An 18,785-nucleotide genomic window follows, 5' to 3' on the forward strand; every position below is an offset into this window, starting at 1 on the left:
TACCTTGAATATGGAAAATGATCTTTGGCTAGAAAAAAACTGAAATTATTTTAAAATTCTTTAATGTGCTTCAAAAAAATTTTTTTAATGAAAATTGATGAAGAAATACTTGTACTAAAGAATTGATTAAAACTCAAAAACAATAGTTATGAAATTATGTCACTTTCATCGGTGAAATATTTCAGACATTTCATAGGTGCCTTGCTCCATCCAGTGGTTGGGCAAGGGCATGTAAGGTAATTCTTTTTTTACTATATATTGTGCTTCTATGTTGGTGTAAGATGCCTATTCCATATTAAGCATGTTAAAGTAATGGGCAAATATGGATTCTTGTTTTACCAGGACTACCAGATCAGATCTCAAACAATCCAGATAACTAGTAGAAAACTTGGCTGCTGCATAATGATCCAGATTTATACAACCCAGATCTGGGAACCCATTTATTTTCCTCGATCCGTCACTTTTCTATTTCTTCTCAAATTAAGAACAATGAATAAGTAGTCTTCGACTTACAACCACAATTGAACCCAAAATTTCTGTTGCTAAGTGAGACATTTGTTAAGTGAATTTTGAATTACCACTTTTCTTGCTGCGGTTAACACAATACACTTCAATAAAATTAGTAATATGATTGTTAAATTAATCTGGCTTCCCCATTGATTTGCTTGTCAGAAGGTTGCAAAATGTAATCACATGACCCCAGGACACAGTAACAATCATAAATATGAGTTAGTTACCAAACCTCTGAAATTTGACTGTGTGACCATGGGGATGGTATAAAGGTCATAAATGTGAGAAATGATCATAAATCACTTTTTCAGTGCAGTTGTAATTCTGAATGGTCACTAAATGAACTGTTGTAAATCTAGGACTACCTGTATCAGTAATCTCAGAACCAACATTCTTGATTTCAAGCAGAAAATACCATTGCATTTTCAATATACAATACACTGTATCTGCATTGTGAATTTTGTAACATAGCTATGGATTAAAGGCATTTAGTATTTAATAACACAGAAGCAACCTGTTTTCATTATTGCTTCCTCTATAGCAGGGGTATCAAACTCACGTCATCACGGCAGCATCATAGACTAGAATAGAATAGAATAGAATAGTATAGAATAGAATAGAATAGAATAGAATAGAATAGAATAGAATAGAATAGAATAGAATTTTATTGGCCAAGTGTGATTGGACACACAAGGAATTTGTCTTGGTGCATATGCTCTCAGTGTACATAAAAGAAAAGATACGTTCATCAAGGTACAACATTTACAACACAATTGATGGTCAATATATCAATATAAATCATAAGGTTTGCCCGCAACAAGTTATAGTCATGCAGTCATAAGTGGAAAGAGATCATGTGATGTATTGGGACTTTTTCCCCTTTAAACCAGGCATGGGCATGGCCAGCGCGTGATGCATCCAGCCCAGAGGCTGGGAGTTTGACAGCCCTGCTCTGTAGATTTCTGTTTTATTTTGTAAAATTACAATGGAATCAAGGAGCTCTACAAATTATGACACAGCTAAATCTATATTCAGATAATGCAGCTTTAGCATCTGTAAGAACCTGCTCAGTCAGACATAAGTCCCCGAGTCTTGCATTTTTTATAATTGAATATCGACCAGTGAAAAACCCGGAACCCCCCTCTGTTTATTGAAATTCTTGCAGTAAATACTAGCTAGTTATAAAGTTTTTTTTTAATCTTAAATTTCTTCTTATACTCTAAAGATGTCTGAATTGTACATTTTACTTTTAAAGGACAGTGATTAATTCAATTAATGGTGACACGGTAGTTTTAAACAAATTAAAATCAAAGCCATCTCATCTCTGCTTTTTAAAAGGTACAATATATCTCAGGTATTAAGTGATCAATTGTTGGACACATGTCTATCAACCAAACTATTCATCCATCTGTGAATACAGGTTCTGATAATCTTGCAGGAGTAGCTGACTCTTGCATTTATGTGTCTCAGTAACTATATCTATCTCCTGGTTGGTATAAGTGCAGGCAACAGTATATTGGTATGGAAAATGATTCCTAAATTAAAGAATGTGATTTCAACAGTATGAATACAGGTTACAACAGTTACAACAGTTCATTTAGTGACTGTTCAAAATTAACATGGCACTGAAAAAATGATTTTTGGTACCTCTCATCTCAATTCAATCTATAGATTTTGCCCAGGGTTTCTGCAAATACAGTGAAAACTAGGTTTTACTCCAAGCATGCCCATAGTACAGATAGCCCTCAACTTACGGCCACAATTGAGCCCAAAATTTCTCTCTAAGTGAGGCATTTGTTAACTAGGTTTTGCCCCATTTTACAACCTTTCTTGCCACACTTGGCACAAGTGAATCATTGCAATTGTTAAGTTAGTAACTTGGTTGTTAAGTGAATTTGGCTTCCTCATTGACTGTGCTTGTTAAAAGGTTCAAAAGGGGATTATGTGACCTTGGAACACATGGTCATAAGTATGAGCCAGTTGCCGAACTCTTAATTTTGATCACATGATCGTGTGGTTGTAACCGTGAAAGATGGTCATTAAAAATGGACTTATGCAATTGCTGGGCAGGGGATAGAATGCCCTCAGTTTGGAAGGGATTGCCACTCACGAATTGGCCTTTTTAGTTACACTAGATGCTGTTTTAGGACCACTTTCCAGAGCACGATACAATAGTCTTTTGAGACTGAAGGATGCCAGTGATGATGATGATGGTGTATGTGTGTGTGTGCTTGTGTAAAACTAGAGCTAGTAAACATATTTTTTCTGCTTTAGTAGAATATTGGCTGACGGACTGATTGATTATGTGCCATCAAATCAGTGTCAATTCTTAACCTACCACATAAATAGATTTGCTCCAGTAGGATTAGTTGAATGTTTACTAAAGAAAGGAAAATGGGCTAAGAAAGGTTATAACCTGCAAACAGTAGTAGAAAGGCATTAGTATGTGATATATTGTGAGAAATCACTGTCAAAAGAAGTGATGCTATTCAGAATAGCCCATGGCTGTGAGGAATTTTCTGGTTTGTGTTGTTTTAATCTAACTGACGATTCCTTGAAAGTAAAACCACTACACTGTTTAAGATGTAAAGAATCTGGCAAACTGAGCTACAGAACAAGCCTCACTAATCTATGAAATTGGCTTACTTTGTGGCTACAGGTTGGTTGCAAAATTTATTTATTTATTTATTTATTTATTTATTTCAACTTTTATACCGCCTTCTCCCGAAGGACTCAGGGCGGTTTACAGCCGATAAAAACATACACAGAACAAAAGTTAAAAACATATTTAAAAAACTGATTATAAAATGGCCTAATAAAGTTAAAACTAATACAAAACCACCATAAAACCCCCACTTAAAAATTTTCATCAGGCTAGCCCCGCACGTTGAAATAAAAAAGTCTTCAGCTTGCGTTTAAAAGACCGGAGGTCAGGGAGTTGACGCAACCCCGGAGGCAACTCGTTCCAAAGGGCAGGAGCCCCCACAGAGAAGGCCCTCCCCCTGGGAGCCACCAGTCTACATTGTTTGGCTGACGGCACCCTGAGGAGGCCCTCCCTATGGGAGCGCACAGGCCAATGGGAGGCTATAGGTGGCAGTAGGCGGTCCCGTAAGTAACCCGGTCCTGTGCCATGGAGCGGGTCTGGATCTGGATCTAGCTTGTCTAGCTAGATCTAGCTTGTCTAGCTCTTCTGGCTGCCATTAGGTCTTTTCAGTAATTGTTTCCAGAAGAGTGTAAGCCTAAATTCTATCCTTTCACATACAGATTTTGTCCTCCAAGAAGTCAAAAGGGAGGAGAATTGTGAGGAAAACAAGTTGTTGGAGGAGTGAGAGCATGTTGGTAAGATAGAAACATAGAAGGAATGCAAGGAGCAGCCTTAACACTCTCCTTTCTTAGTACATTTTATAAAAACTGCTATAGCAATGCAACCAATATGTTTCTTTTTATTAAGACAATAACTCTTTTTTGAGGATAGTAACCGCAGATGGCCGGGGAATAACTTGAGGCTTGTTAATTTTGAATATTCATGCTTATATCATTTATTACCTATGCATGATTATCATTTTCTCTTCCTTTCTTAGAATTAATAAATATGACTATATTCTTCTGTCGGTAGGCATTCTTACCACTATTTTCTGAAGGGAAATTCCTCCAGTGTACACTGAATAAATAACAGCTGCGGCTGTTTGATTATTGGAATTTGGTCCTGCGTTTGATTCCAAATGTCCGTTAGTTCTTTCACATAAAATCTATCTGTCCTATATAGAAGTCAGAGGGGTACAGCTATATTTGTTGTCCACAAAACGTGCTACCTGATTCCTGGTTAGTTTTTGCTATACAAATCAGGACCAGTTATCAGTTTTTAATAATGTTTAGTAAGTTTCATCCATAGAGTGTGAAACTTTACATTGTGGTAATGTGACTTTTCTGTTTGGCTCAAAAAAGCCATAAATTAGCTAAAGCCATGTCAAATATTTTGTTTTCAGAATAAATTGCCTACTTATTCTGAGTAGAGCTACTACATCTCTGACCTCTAGTGGTAATAGTAATTTTTGTTCCTTGACTGAAATGTTCAGTTTTTTTGCATACTGCATGCACAGAAACGACATTGTTTTAATGATTTTAACACAAAACAGTTTATGTCCATAGCTGTTTCTATGGGAATTTAGAAATATAGTTAGTATTTTCCTGTTGATGATAATTAAAGAGATCATCATTTAGAAAAGTAGGAAAGGAAAACATTTCTTTCCTCCTGTATTTCAGAATTAAGCATTAATCAGAATCATTATTATTTTAAATATATGTTGGGGTGATTTTTTTGTGTTTGACAGTTTAATCAAACAAAGAAATATATTTGAGCCTTGAAATAATGTAATTTCAAGTTTTATAGTGCTGGTATCATTAAGAAATCAGATGCATTGAGGATCAGATTCCAGTTTACCTTTAATATATAGATACAGGTATTTAGTTTTGGCCTACTGGGGCAATCTAGGCCTAGCAAAGGCATTCAGATTCCTTGATGCAAATATTAATTCAGATGACAGGGGTGGTGGCGCAGTTGTTAGAATGCAGTATTGCAAGCTAACTCTGCCTACAGTCTGGAGTTCGATCCTGACCGGCTCAAGGTTGATTCAATTTTCCAGTCTTCTCGAGGTGGATAAGATGAGGACCCAGATTGTTGGGGGCAATATGCGGACATTGTAAACAACCTAGAGAGTGCTGTAAAGCATTAGGGAGCACAGAAGCAGTATATAAGTCTAAGTGCTACTACTATTATTTCCTGAACCATTTATAAGGAAAAATGTGACTCCCTGGTTACAACAGCTTCATTGGCTACTAATCTGTTTGGGGGCATAAATCAAAGTGATGATTGTGACTGTTGCATCAAACTCTTTGACAGATTACTTTGTCCTGCATATCTTCATTTGAGGGAAGCTTTTATGTACTATCACTTCAAAAGCAGATTAGATAAGATAGTGAGAAAGTGCGTTTAAATAGACTTATTGTTGAAGATAAGGATTTAGTCAGAAAAGTTGTTCATTTTTTCTTTGTATAGTTAATTGTTTGGCTGATGAGCTTTTGAATTTACTTCTACTTGTTAATGCCTTAAACTGGCACAATTTCTATAGAATTAAAGGTAACTACTTCTTTGATGTCAAACAACAGCTGATTGTATGGACATATACATGTAGCTTTCTTGACAACAGTGTGCAAGTGGCCTACCTTTGCCTTTTACTGGGACTTATTTTTTACCAGTCTAGCCTATAGCCCTGGAATTTGCTGATGGCCTTTCACTCAAATGCTGTCCAGGTTTGACTCTGTGTAGCATGCATCCAATTGTAATTTGAGAAGACTTACCTTCACCGGTGTTTCTCAGAGGAGATGGTTAATACGGACAACCTTATCAATAGCATTTTTTTTTAAAAAAAACACAGTATGTATGAGAGAGTAACAAACTGTAGAGTGACTTTTTCTCATGCGCCTTCTGCTCTTTTGCTTTCAGTCTACTAAAATCAGGAAGCAGTGAAGCATCTTAAAGGAGAACAGAAATGCAGCCCTGAATCTATATTATACAGCTAGTCCTCAGCTTATGGCCGCAATTGGGATCAGAATTTCCATTGTTAAACAAGGCCGTTGTTATATGAGTTTATGCCCTTTCTGCCATGGTTGTTAAGCAAATCACTGCAGTTGTAAAGTGAATCACATGGTCATTAAGTGAACCCGGCTTTTCCCATTGATTTTGTTTATCAGAAGCCAGGTGGGAAGGTTGCAAATGCCGATTACAGGACCTGAGGATACTGCAACATGAATATGGGCAGTGCCAGAATTTTGACCATGCAATAGTTGTAAGTGTAAGAATTGGTTGTAAGTCTCCCTTTTTTTCCAGTGCTGGTGATCACTAAACAGTGATTATAAGTCAAGGACTACCTGTAGTCAGGTCTAAAAGCATCCCTGCTGATGCCCAGTAATTCCTTGGAAAGAACACGTGTGTGTATACTCATACATACATACACACACGTACATCCTTTTTTAGTTGCTATAATTACTGGCCCCAGTTTGAAAATCTTTATGCAAAAAAATTTTTTTTTTAACTTGATCCTTTTTAAGATGCATCCAGCTTTCTTATCCATAATAACCTCTGTAGCCTACCCTGCTTAAATGCTCCTTTGTTTGGGAAGTTAGGCATATGCTTTCAGACTCTCTTTTCAAATCTGTTGCCTAGAGAAGGAAATTTTGATTGGGTCTTTACAGGTAAAATAGAGAAGATCAAACCACCTCCATCTCCAACTGGTGAAGGTCCCCCCTCGCATCCCAGCTCCGCATCAGATGAATCTGGAGGATCCCAAAGAGCCAAGAACCTGATGCAGACGCTTATGGAAGACTATGAAAGTCACAAAACCAAAAGGCGGGAGAGGATGGATGAGAACAGTGTAAGCATATTCCGTTTCTCCCTTGCCATTTCTTCCACATATAACACTTAAGGAGGAAACAATCCTTAAACTTCTTATAAATTGCGTTCAGAGAATTCGGTGTACAAAGGAAATAAGCAAAAAGAGAGTAGGAAAATTGAAGGGGGGAAAAATCAGTTCCTTTTAAAGGGCGCACGTGTGGGGTTTGCATACAAGACTGCCCAGATTGCTAAGAGCAGGATACCAGAAGCAAACAGAACATCCTTTCTATAGCAACTCTCTACAAACGGTGAGGGAGACATTGATGGGGAAAGGTAGTGGAAGAGTAAGAGGTGGAAGTCCATACTTGTAGAAACATCGACTCCAAAATGAGTTTTGTTTCCCATGGATTGGGTGGATACTAGATAGATGTAGATGTATTGAGCTGCATTGTGAAAACTTTGATCTCTCTTTCTCTTGTGAGCATTTCTTTAACTGAGATCAAGGAAGGCTGGAAAATATTTGGTATAATCAAGAAATTATAGATTTACCATGCTATCAGTAATGGGAAATGTATCAGGAAATGAGTTTTTCCATAAAGCTTTTTGAGGGGGGAAATCCCTAATTCTAACACAATCAGTTTAGCCTTCCCTGAAAATTGGAGGGCCAGTATTAATCTAAATCCCAGGGGAATAAAGTTCCAAAGGGAGGGTGTCCCGTCACAAAAGGCCTTTTTCCTGGGTCTTGTCAGATGACACTCCTTAATAGCCAGAAGGATGCCTTGCCTTCTGAATCTGATTAGATGGGTAGATGTATTTGAACAGAGGTGGTCCCCAAATATCCCAATACATGCCATGTAGGACTTTGTAGGTCATTACTAACATCCTGAAGGGACATAGTGGATCAGTGGCTAAGACACTAAGCTTGTTGATCGAAAGGTCGGCAGTTCAGCAGTTCGAATCCCTAGTGCCACGTAACGGGGTGAGCTCCCATTACTAGTCCCAGCTTCTACCAACCTAGCAGTTCGAAAGCACGTAAAAAATGCAAGTAGAAAAATAGGGACCATCTTTGGTGGGAAGGTAACAGCGTTCCATGCACCTTTGGCGTTGAGTCATGCCGGCCATATGTCCATGGACACGTCTTCTGACAGCGCTGGCTCTTCGGCTTTGAAACAGAGATGAGCACCGCCCCCTACAGTCGGGAATGACTAGTACATATGTGCAAGGGGAACCTTTACCTTTACCTTTTTACTAACATCTTGAATTCCACTCTGATAGCACCCTGATAGCCGGTGCACCATGCAGAGCAGACATGTAAAATCTCGCATTACTACATTTTGCACCAGCTGTAACTTCTAAGTACGGTACTCTTCAACGATGAGTTCATTTGGGAAGCAACCAGGGCATGAGTGAGAGAGCCTTGCACTGCCAGGCTTTTTGTAATCACTCATTTGCAAATGAGGCTGAAGTGAGTCCTGAGGAAGCCAGTTCTAAGGCTACTACAGCTCCTCTATTTATGTCCCTTTGTTTTTCTAAGGTTCTTACCATGTTTAGAAACTTTCTGGACCCAGAAATGTTATTGTCGTAACTCTATTCAGAATCCTCATCTCCTACTGATATAATCCTTAGAGTACCCTGTTATCATTGGTACAAGGGCAATGGTCTAATAAGTAGATAAAACCTTCTAAAAAAAAAAAGCCCCTGCCATCATGGGTTCTTTTTCTCTATTAGACAATTACATATTTATACCTCTATAGCAGGGGTCTCCAACCTTGGCAACTTTAAGCCTGGTGGCCTTCAACTACCAAAAGTAGGAAGTCCTCCAGGCTTAAAGTTACCAAGGGAGGGAGTTGAAGTCCTCCAGGCTTAAAGTTACCAAGGTTGGAGACCCCTGCTCTATAGCCTCTCTGAGCTAAACCATTAAGTGTCCTTTGACCCCTGCTGAAGATTTGAAGCACACCTTAGAAGCAAAATCCATGCTAGGTCACCACCAAGAGCTTGCTTTCCCATCGTTCTTTGCTGAATGACAGCTCAGATTATGGATCTACTCTTCCATTTTGAGATTATGACTCAAGGAAGAATGATCCTCTGTCCTGCCAATCCACAAACACCAATCTCTTCTGTACGTAATAAACAAGAAACTCTTCGGTGTTTGCCCTGACAGTGACCAGGGCAAAGAGGAAATTAGTTACACTCTTAATTTTTCTGGTGGCCATTTGTGAATTCACACAACTTGATATTTGGTTTCTCATGACATCAGGCTACTTCTCAAAACTTTACTATACAAGTATCCCTCAGGTTAGGACAGCAATTGGGACCCCCTCATTCAGCGCCATCACAAATTTAAACAGCACTAAATAAGTGACTATAACCCAAGGAAAGAAAAGGAGATGAGAGAGGGATTTATTTATACGTATTTATATTTCATATTTCTTAATGGCTCATCTCCCTTGGAGAGGGACTCAAGCAGTGATCATATGTGCTAATCATACGTGATTCATGGAGATAGCCAACATTTATCTAAGGCAGGAGTCTGCAAACTTGGTTCTTTTAAGACTTGTGGACTTCAACTCCCAGAGTTGAAGTCCACAAGTCTTAAAAGAACCAAGTTTGCAGACCCCTGGTCTAAGCTATAGAAAATTCTAAACAGGGGCTCTGTGCAGGCACAAAACCCATATGATAAATTCACAGGGGGCCACTTCAGTGGTCTTTAATTAAAGGTAAGTAGCAGTTCTTTTTTTTATTGGCAAAGTATTGTCCATTTCAAATATCTCCATTTGTTAAAGGGAAAGATTTTTGTTATCTAAGAGAACCAGTAAAGTCTTAAGGTTGTAAGATTTGGGAAATCCTTAATTTGTAATAGAAGTATTATATAGATAAGTGGGCAGCGTCACAAATAACACGCAGCTTATGCTGCTGTTCTTAAATTGCCTATTTTGCTTAGCAAGCTTTTTAACAGGTAAAACTGCCTCTATGAGAAATTCAGAAATAGGTATCCATTTTCAGTTCATTTATAAGCATCATTCTCTTTCTCTGTTCTTTGCGCACTAACGAGAGTCTTTTCTCTTTCTGCTAGTACAACTATAAATTACTGTCTAACAAGGTTACTTCTGAGGTACTTTTCAAATGTTTGCCCTTTTAAGCACTTTGTTTATACATTTGTTTATTGATTTATTTTTCTTCTTCTTTTGCATGAGACTTTTGAGAGTTTTTGCATGCTGCTATAGTTTGCTTCCTGCTGCTATTTGTTGGAGGAATATTTGAAATTGGAAGCCATCATTTTTTTCCCCATGATTTCCCCACACCTAGACTATCAGTTGGATGATACCTCACACTGTGTTTTGGAATTCCCGCTAAATCCATAGGCTTACACCTTGGATAGCCACCAGATTATCTTTCTGCCCACCTGGTAAGTTTGGGCAGGGCTGATATGCTTCAGGTCCAAATCGTAAAACGGTGCCATCTGATGGGACTTCAGAGATGGCCCTTTTCCATTGCTGTTCAGGAACAGCATTCCTCTAAAATCTTAACAGGTTTTTGTGGCTTCTCTGACATCTTACCGCCATTGTATTGTTATCTGGTTGCTTTGTCTTGGTTGGTGTTGTTTTAACTTTATTATCTATGCTTTGCAAATTTCCTAAATTCATAGTTGCGTTGATCTATACGCCGATTAAATAAGTAAGATTAAATCTCTTGAAATTATATTCCAACAATAGAATGGAATTTGAAAAGAATCAGAAACAGACTTTTCACAAAGCTTTCATGAGAAATGATATCTACTGCCATTTTAGGGTTCCTTCTTAAGAGAGCACAAAAAGAGAGGATTCTACAGGTAGACCTTGACTTATGACCACAATTGAGCCTAAAATTTCTGTTGCTAAATGAGACATTTGTTAAATGAGTTTTGCCCCCATTTTACGACTTTTCTTGCCATGGTTGTTAAGTGAATCACTGCAGTTCTTAAGTGAGTAACATGGTTGTTAAGCGAATCTGGCTTCCCCATTGACTTTTCTTGTCAGAAGGTCGCAAAAGGAGATCACATGACCCCAGGACACTGCAACTGTCATAAACATGAGTCAGTTGCCAAGCATCTAAGCTTTGATCACATGACCATGCGGATGCTGTAACAGTTGTAAGTGTGAAAAATGGTCATAAGTGTTCAGTGCTGTAATAACTTTGAATGGTCACTAAACAAACTGTTGTAAGTCAAGGACTACCTGTATATAGAAACACTTTCCAGACTTGAATTACAGATTGATTTTGTAACATGGATGTCTTCCCTATGATCAGCCCATAATCCCCAATGTTGTTATTAGAGTTATGCTTCTCAGCAACAGTACTGAAATCTGGGTTCAAGCCCTGCTGTAGGTATCGTGCTAACTAATGTCACTTCTCTAATTTATCATTCTAGGTGTGTTGGAACAGCAATTTCCTGAATCTCCAAGTAGTGTGGCTAACAGAGATTCAGGGATTTCAATCCCAATACATCTGAAAGACACAATCCTATTCTACCACTGAAATATCACATTATTGATTCATTATCTTAATTAGGCCCATTATAGCATTTTTTTTTCTCAATCTTCCTTCCTGGCAGCTGATTTCAACAAAAATCTTATGTTTTCATGTTAGATGTCCTCAAGGTCCCAGGACTCTTTGTGCTTTTTTTGCCAAATAAATGCCTGCATGCAGTGGTGGGATTCAAGTAATTTAACAACCGGTTCTCTGCTCTAATGATTTCTTCCACCAACCAGCTTACCAAACTGCTCAGAAAGTTAACAACCGGTTCCCCCGAAGTGGTGCAAACTGGCTGAATACCACCACTGCCTGCATGTGACTTTGTGGCTTAGAAGATAGAGAGGAAAATTAAAAGGAAACCCAAGTTCAAAAAAAATTACAACCTTTAATTATTATTTTTTTTAAAAAAACACACCAATGGAACCAGTAAGCATTACACTTTGTGGAAGAGGATATTATTTTGAGTGTGTAGATAAGAGTAAATATAAAAGTCTCAAACAGCAGGTAGGATCATTATCAACATACATGTTGACTCATTGTATGTGTGATACTGGATGGAATCTCTAAGAAGATCATGGAGAGGGATATTGATTTTTTATGGGAGTTGATAGCAACAAAAAGTTTTGCCAGCAATGTTCTTGATAACAGTTCTATGTGCTCTTCTGCTTCAAGATCTAGCAAAAGACCTAGATCTGGTTCAGAGAAAATTGGAGACATGATAAGCTAGACGGCATAGAATAGGAAACAGCAGTTGTGCCATATTAACTGAACACCTGTATCATGTAGTTTATACTGTACATATCTACTCCAAAATAAATCCCATAGGTCGGAGTTGGGTTTACTACCTGCAAATGGGGCTCAGAATTAGAGCTTATAATATCTTGTTAACATTTGCTATATAAGTACTGTAAAAGACATTTAAGGGGAAGGGAGATTGGAAATCCACCACATACGCACCCCAAAGACCAACCCATTTTATCTCAGGATAATAAATTAGGCTTACAGATGAACATTCCCCTGAGAACATAAAATAGCATATTTAATGTACTCTTTTTCTCTCTCTCTCATCGCAACAACCCAGGTTTCCTGTGTTGGGCTAGGAAATAATGACTGTACTCTTTCATTTAAGTATATTTTTACTTGGGAGTTCATAAGCTGACATCCTCATCCCACTGTTTCTCTGTTTGATTCTGTATAAAGAGAGTATCAATGATGAAAGAGTAAGAAACAGCCCGATACATTTAAAGAAGGGCAAAAGAGGTTGTGTATAGACCAATCAAATATGTGTCCATATAAAAGTGCTTAGCAGTGCTGATATTCCTTTAGCTTGTTCCAAAATTTGCTGTCTTACCAGCAATATTATGTGAGACATCAATAGCAGTAGTAGTTATTATCGTTCTACTTATTTTACCCACCCACCCCAAATGCACTCAGCAATGTGACTAAGTTATTCCCTTGGGTTTTCATGTGGCTGTGAATATATTTAATCTGTCTAAAATGATTTTTGTCTGTGATTTCTACATAGGATTTAATTTAAATCTGAACAAGCTTGCCTTCCTTTGGTGAAACGTATTTTATCAATCCTTTTCGATGCAAGCCATTTTGTACCACCAACCTGTCATAACTTTTCAACTGTATCCTAAACCGCCACAAACATTTCAGAGGCTCTAAACCTGTTCCTTGGATTAATTGAATAAGTTATTCGGCATTTGTTTTTCAATAATTCTGTTTTAAACTCTCTTGCAACTTAAGTGACAGTCTTCCTGAAGTGGCCCTCTCAATCCTATCCATGTCAGTCATGCGGAGATGGAAATTCTGTGTTATAAGATACAGTACATGTGCCAAAAGTATATACTAAGTACCCAAGTCACTTCTGTAATGCAACTTTGCTTGAGATATACAGCAGAAAGGTGAAGATTAATAGCACTAGGAAATTTCCATCTCTCATCTAAAGTGTGCACAGGTATTTTCTATATGCTCAGTCTTTCTCCGCAGCTATTGAATGTGATTATCGCCATTTTTTGCAAAATCGATTTACACAAGCACTTGGGAGGCTTGGGATGAATGGCTCAGAGAAAAGAAAATAAGGGAAAAAGTCTATAGCATTGGTTAGATTTTTGGGCATAGTTTTCTATTGAACAGGCCATAGCAACTGTACTGCCACATGTCTTTTGCGCTCAGATTATGCTTCACCAGCTATTTTTATGTTTTCTCTGCATGTGGTGGTGTTTTCATTGATGTGCTTAAACTTAAGCATCACAGCTGGATGTTTTGCAAGCACTCTTTCAGTTAAGTGTTTGATTTTGTTTTGGCTGCAGCTATGCTGATATGTATATTTTTTTTCCCTCTATGAGTGAAAAAATGCAAAAGGTGGTGAGATATGCCATTGGAAACATTTGAATTGCATATAACTTTTTATAGGCTGTCTTTGTAGTTTGTCTATAACGGACGAGGGCAACAAAATAAATGATGTTTTCTTTCTTTTCCTCCTCTCCCTCCCCAGGTCCTTGAGGCTACTAGAGTTAATCGTCGGAAGAGTGCGCTAGCATTGCGGTGGGAAGCTGGCATATATGCTAACCGGGAAGAAAATGAATAGACATTTTGGCAAAATCTCAGAACTTTTTTTTTTATTGCAGAGACCAGAAAACCAAATAACAGGGGAGGGGGGAGTTTTAATTTTTTAAAAAAGCTACAGCATTTTAATCTGGTATTTATTACAAACCTACAAGTCTCTGCAATACATATTAGAGCAGGATCAGTTCATATATATTACATGCATACATGCACAAACACAACGCAGAATTGTAATAAGACAATGCATCTGCTGTCCTCTCTGAAGAAACTAAAGAAGCAGACAATAGTTGTGGAGCTGTCGTCATCACTAGTTAGAAGAAACTGCAGCAGGGATCATCCAAGTGAATATATTTCCAAGTGAAGTAGAATGAAACATGGTGTCCTTCACAATGTCTGCTTCACTTATGTTTGGAATAGGAAGAATCTGGATTATACACCTTTTGACCACAAGATGGCGCTTCTGGATATGAACAATTTCAACTTTCTTCAAGCTTGGGTTTTACAACACATAAGTGGCATTTCTAAGGGGCCTATTATTCTGTTATATCCTAGGTATAACATAGCGGGGGGGGGGGAGCATTTGATTTTTGCTATTTTGAAAGAATCTGGAGAGGTTCTTGGAGTCTACATAACTGTTTCTTTTTAAAGAGGCTGTTAATTTGCAAATGTGAATGTACAATCCATATATTTAGCCATAAATGCAATGTATTGTTTTTACTAATACTTTGGAAAGTATGGAGAGATGGCAAATGGTTTATGTTTTTTTTGTATGTGATCTTGGGTGTTGTTGCAAACTTGCCATCCTGTGTTTTTTTTTTTCATAATCAGTATGCTTCATACAATTCTTTAATATTGCTGCACATTCTATAGATAGGTTAGAAGATCTAGAAAGAAATGCCAAACCAGAATATCTTAATTCTAGTGGCTTGTATGCTTGCAGTTATGAGGTTGGCCTCAATGTGTATTTGTATTATCATTTGTGCTTAATAGGCTACAAGTATTAGATACCGAAAGGGGGAATATATAATAAAATCAATAAGGAACAATCACACTGAGTTAGGAAGTTAATCAGAGGTTTGAAAATGTTTTGAGTATTTTTTACTAAAGCAATAATTGATATTCAGCAGATTGATAAATAGAAGAATATGAAAGAAAAATAGTTATATCTTTAACTATATTTATACTATATAAATGTCTTATCTTAGTATTATTAAAGCATGAGGAGGAATGTTTTGCATTTGCAGAAAATGAAAGTTGTAGAAGGTAGCAGAGAGAGGAATCTGTGACGAAGATTGGGGCCAAAGGATTATTTTTGCTGTTCCAGTTGTGTTTTCAAAACTAAAAAACAATGGAGCATCTTTAGCTGAAGTGTAGATTGCGAACTCACAACAAAGGAATCAGAGGTGTGTGAGCGCAATTTCTGTATGTGTAAATTGGAAAAACAGGATCGTAGAGATTTGGTTGTACAGATTTATTTTCTCCAAAGCTGTTTGTCAGCTCTAGGGGTATAAACATTTCTTTTTTCTTTTCTTTTTTTTCTTTTTTTATGAAAGGGATCTAATATGGCACTAAGCCGCTGCAGTATTTGTAATAACAAAGCTGACCCAATATGGCATTTGCATGAGTTACTATTTCAAAACGTATTGAACAGTTTTATAATCTGATATTTAGAAAAGGAAAAATGGTATTTATTCTTGCCAGAGTATTAAGAGCTGCCAGAATATTCTTTGTTCAGGGAATGCAGTGGAGTATTGGAAATCCATAATTTCTAAACTAGAGTAGATAATATTTTAGGCAATGGAAAGAATGTTATAGGAATCTTAAAAATAAAATTACCATTGCCTTTTTTTAAAGAAAAAACCAACAAGCAGTCATGTATACATTTCACTTTCCAAATGTTTCATATTGTGAGGAGAATTTTTGTATATTTCTGGTATTTGGATTTAGAAGACAAGGAACATATTTACATTTTTCCCCCAACTATTAAAGGTACATATAAATTAGGGTGATCACACAGCCTTGGAGAGAATCTTGTCTTTGTTGGGCACAAAAAAAAAAGTAGAAAGGTTGACAGATCAAGTGATCCTGCTTATATGTACCACAATCTTCAGAATTTCTAATCCAAATCTCCCAGCCATGTGTTGTGATCTTCTATGGCCAGCAATAACATTTGGACTTGCATGTATGTAATAATTGCTTTCATCTGCCATAGCTGCAACAGAAGAGATTTTTATTTGCATGCATATCTTCCATTGCTAATTTACAAACCAAGTTAGCATCTTACTCAATTTACTATAAATCCATGGGCAGATGTAACAGATCTACGGTAGTATCTGAAGATTTTGTAATGCCAAATACCAATTCTACAGTTGGAATATGTTTTACATAAATAATTCCCATTTGATTCTCTTTAAAATTTTCTAAACATTTGGGATGCAATCTGGCCAGATTCTGGCATTCGTATTGATTTCCACAGGAGCACTTGGGATTTAAATGTACTTAATTTATCTGTCTTATGTGCTAAGCAAGTTCAGAGTCTATAATAAAGCATAGGAAAGAATAATTCAAGGCATATATATGAGTTGAAATAGGTATGTGGAGAAAAGAGGTAGGCGCAGTAACCAAGAAAACGAAAGATAGGAGGCTGTCCAAATCAAAACACTGGCCAACAAAGGCCCATTGATATCTTCAGTATTTTATTTTTGAGCCCTGAGCACAAACTGCCTATACAATCAAGCTGACTTGTATGTATGTGTATGTGTTTTAACTCCTGAAGTATATATTCTTTAAAATGAGGTGAACATTCTCAGGTTTATGAAGAAATTATTTGTCCTAGACATGCAATATGCTCTGTTAAGATCAAAAACGAACGAGGAGAATAAACATAACCACCTCTACTTCATTACAACTCTTTTGCAAAAGTGTGGTTTTATAGTGAAAAAAATAAAACCAAAGACAATTATTTGCTTGGAACTGAGTAAATTTGTGCTCCCCTCCTTTTTTTTTTTTAGTTTGTTGTCAACTTAGCATGAAGGACAAAAGAGTTGTTCAGGAAACCCCCATTTTCTACATATATAAATAAAAATGACTTCACAAGTGTCTTTCCATTGTCTCGGTTTCTTTTTCCCTTTGTAACAGCCACAGTGAGTTCAGCATTTGACATTGGAGGGAGGGAGAGACTTGGTAAGAGGGGAAAAAAGACTTACTATGCTGTTTTCTTTGGAGTTTAGTTCTGATGACTTACTAGTCTGAACTGCTGGGCATGCCCTTTTTCAAAGATTAGAGAATTTCTATGCCGTTTTCAGGAAAATATATCACAATCTTTTCACATTGTAACACCTGACTCATATCTTCATTATTGCTACCATTGCTTAGACCAGGGGTCTCCAACCATGGCAACTTTAAAACTTGTAGACTTCAATTCCCAATTCCCAGCAAAGCTGACTGAGGAATTCTGGAAGTTAAAGTTCACAAGACTTAAAGTTGCCATGGTTGGAGACCCCTGTCTTAGACTATATACATTTATAAATATGCCCTAATATGCTACTATATATAGAAATACATTATACATAAAACAAAAAAAAGCTTCATTGCACTTGGCTTTGTTCTCATATAGAAAGAGATAACATTTTGCGACAGTATATTGATGAACTGGATTAAAATATTTATGCATTATTTGTTACTGGGTCTAGAATATTTTTGCTTGTTTTAAATTTGAAGTTGTTCCCTCAACTTCCTTAAAAAGCTTACATTTTTTTAAAAATGCCAATTGCTATAAGACGTATTTCCTGTTGTTACTGCAAAAGTGGCCACCCTGTTGAAAATGCATAGTTTCTGGTAGATGGTAACTGATTCATTGTTCTACTCTAGATCTGTTTAATAACTTTCAACCCACAATGTAAACATACAAGTAAAAAATTAAACCAATTTCTTAACATGCAGAAAACAAAGTAATTGCAATGAATTTTTGGTGGAATTGTTTGCCACGGTCAATTAATAGTTCATGAGCCAAATGAAATCAGCCTTCAGACAGAGCCATTTCATCCATCTCTTCAGACCTGGTATACTTTCACCAAGAATTTTCAGTTTTGTGCCAGTTTCAGTTGGAAGAAAAAGAACCCTCTTCACAAAGAGTTAAGCATGAAGAATTAACAAGAAACCAAAACAGTTCTCTCAAGTTCTTCCACTCTCTATGGTTTGAATAAAAGTCAAAAATTATGCACCAACACACTCTCTGTTAAGTTGGAATTTATTGTTGCAAGGTAATAGTGCCACTTGCTCAAAATCTAAACAGTCCCAAAAGATACCTGGCCTCAGTCTGCCAGAGCTGATCTGCAAGCTTAATTTATAAGGACCTTGCAAGCCATACTTTTTTGGGGAGGGTACTTGACCGACTCAAAGTGCAATTTAAGCACTGTTAATTAGCTATTAAATTCAATGAACTTTACTCTTTATTTTGACTTGGAAGTGTGGAATGAGGAAATGAGCCTCCTCCTTCAGTGATGTTAGTATGGCTTCTAAAATATTATTAGGTTCCAAATGCCTAAATCCAAAGTTTTAATCTGCTTTTTGAATAAATGAGGCATGTAAACATAATGCACCTGTAAGGGCAGCATATTCCAGTAGTTATTAGGAAATGAAATTACAAAAGCAGAAGTAGAAAAAAATAGAATAACTCTCCTGGAGTTTGCTCCTGTTCACAGATTTGGTGAAAAGAGTAATTTCAAATGGCTTGATAATACTCTTATTACTGTCATCTTGTGTAGCCTTTAAGAACAGTTAGTGTTTCTGTTTTGGA

General features: G+C 37.0%; 1 protein-coding gene across 8 annotated transcripts in view; it reads left to right on the forward strand.

The window, feature by feature from the left end:
• The window catches only part of PALM2AKAP2 (PALM2 and AKAP2 fusion), a 310,829-nt gene extending 293,741 nt beyond the window's left edge, over positions 1–17,088 (forward strand). For 6 of the 8 annotated variants that reach the window (XM_058173903.1, XM_058173905.1, XM_058173908.1 and 3 more), the window contains 3 exons: positions 6,763–6,941; positions 9,975–10,013; positions 13,917–17,088. In XM_058173903.1, coding sequence (XP_058029886.1) covers positions 6,763–6,941; positions 9,975–10,013; positions 13,917–14,009 — 311 coding nt within the window. In that variant the 3' untranslated portion in view covers positions 14,010–17,088. The remainder of the gene's footprint in view (positions 1–6,762; positions 6,942–9,974; positions 10,014–13,916) is intronic. The other 2 variants (XM_058173904.1, XM_058173907.1) reach the window with 2 other exon arrangements.
• Positions 17,089–18,785: the final 1,697 nt, after the last annotated feature.

Source organism: Ahaetulla prasina, chromosome 2 (genome assembly GCF_028640845.1).
Source record: "Ahaetulla prasina isolate Xishuangbanna chromosome 2, ASM2864084v1, whole genome shotgun sequence".
NCBI classification, from domain to species: domain Eukaryota; kingdom Metazoa; phylum Chordata; class Lepidosauria; order Squamata; family Colubridae; genus Ahaetulla; species Ahaetulla prasina.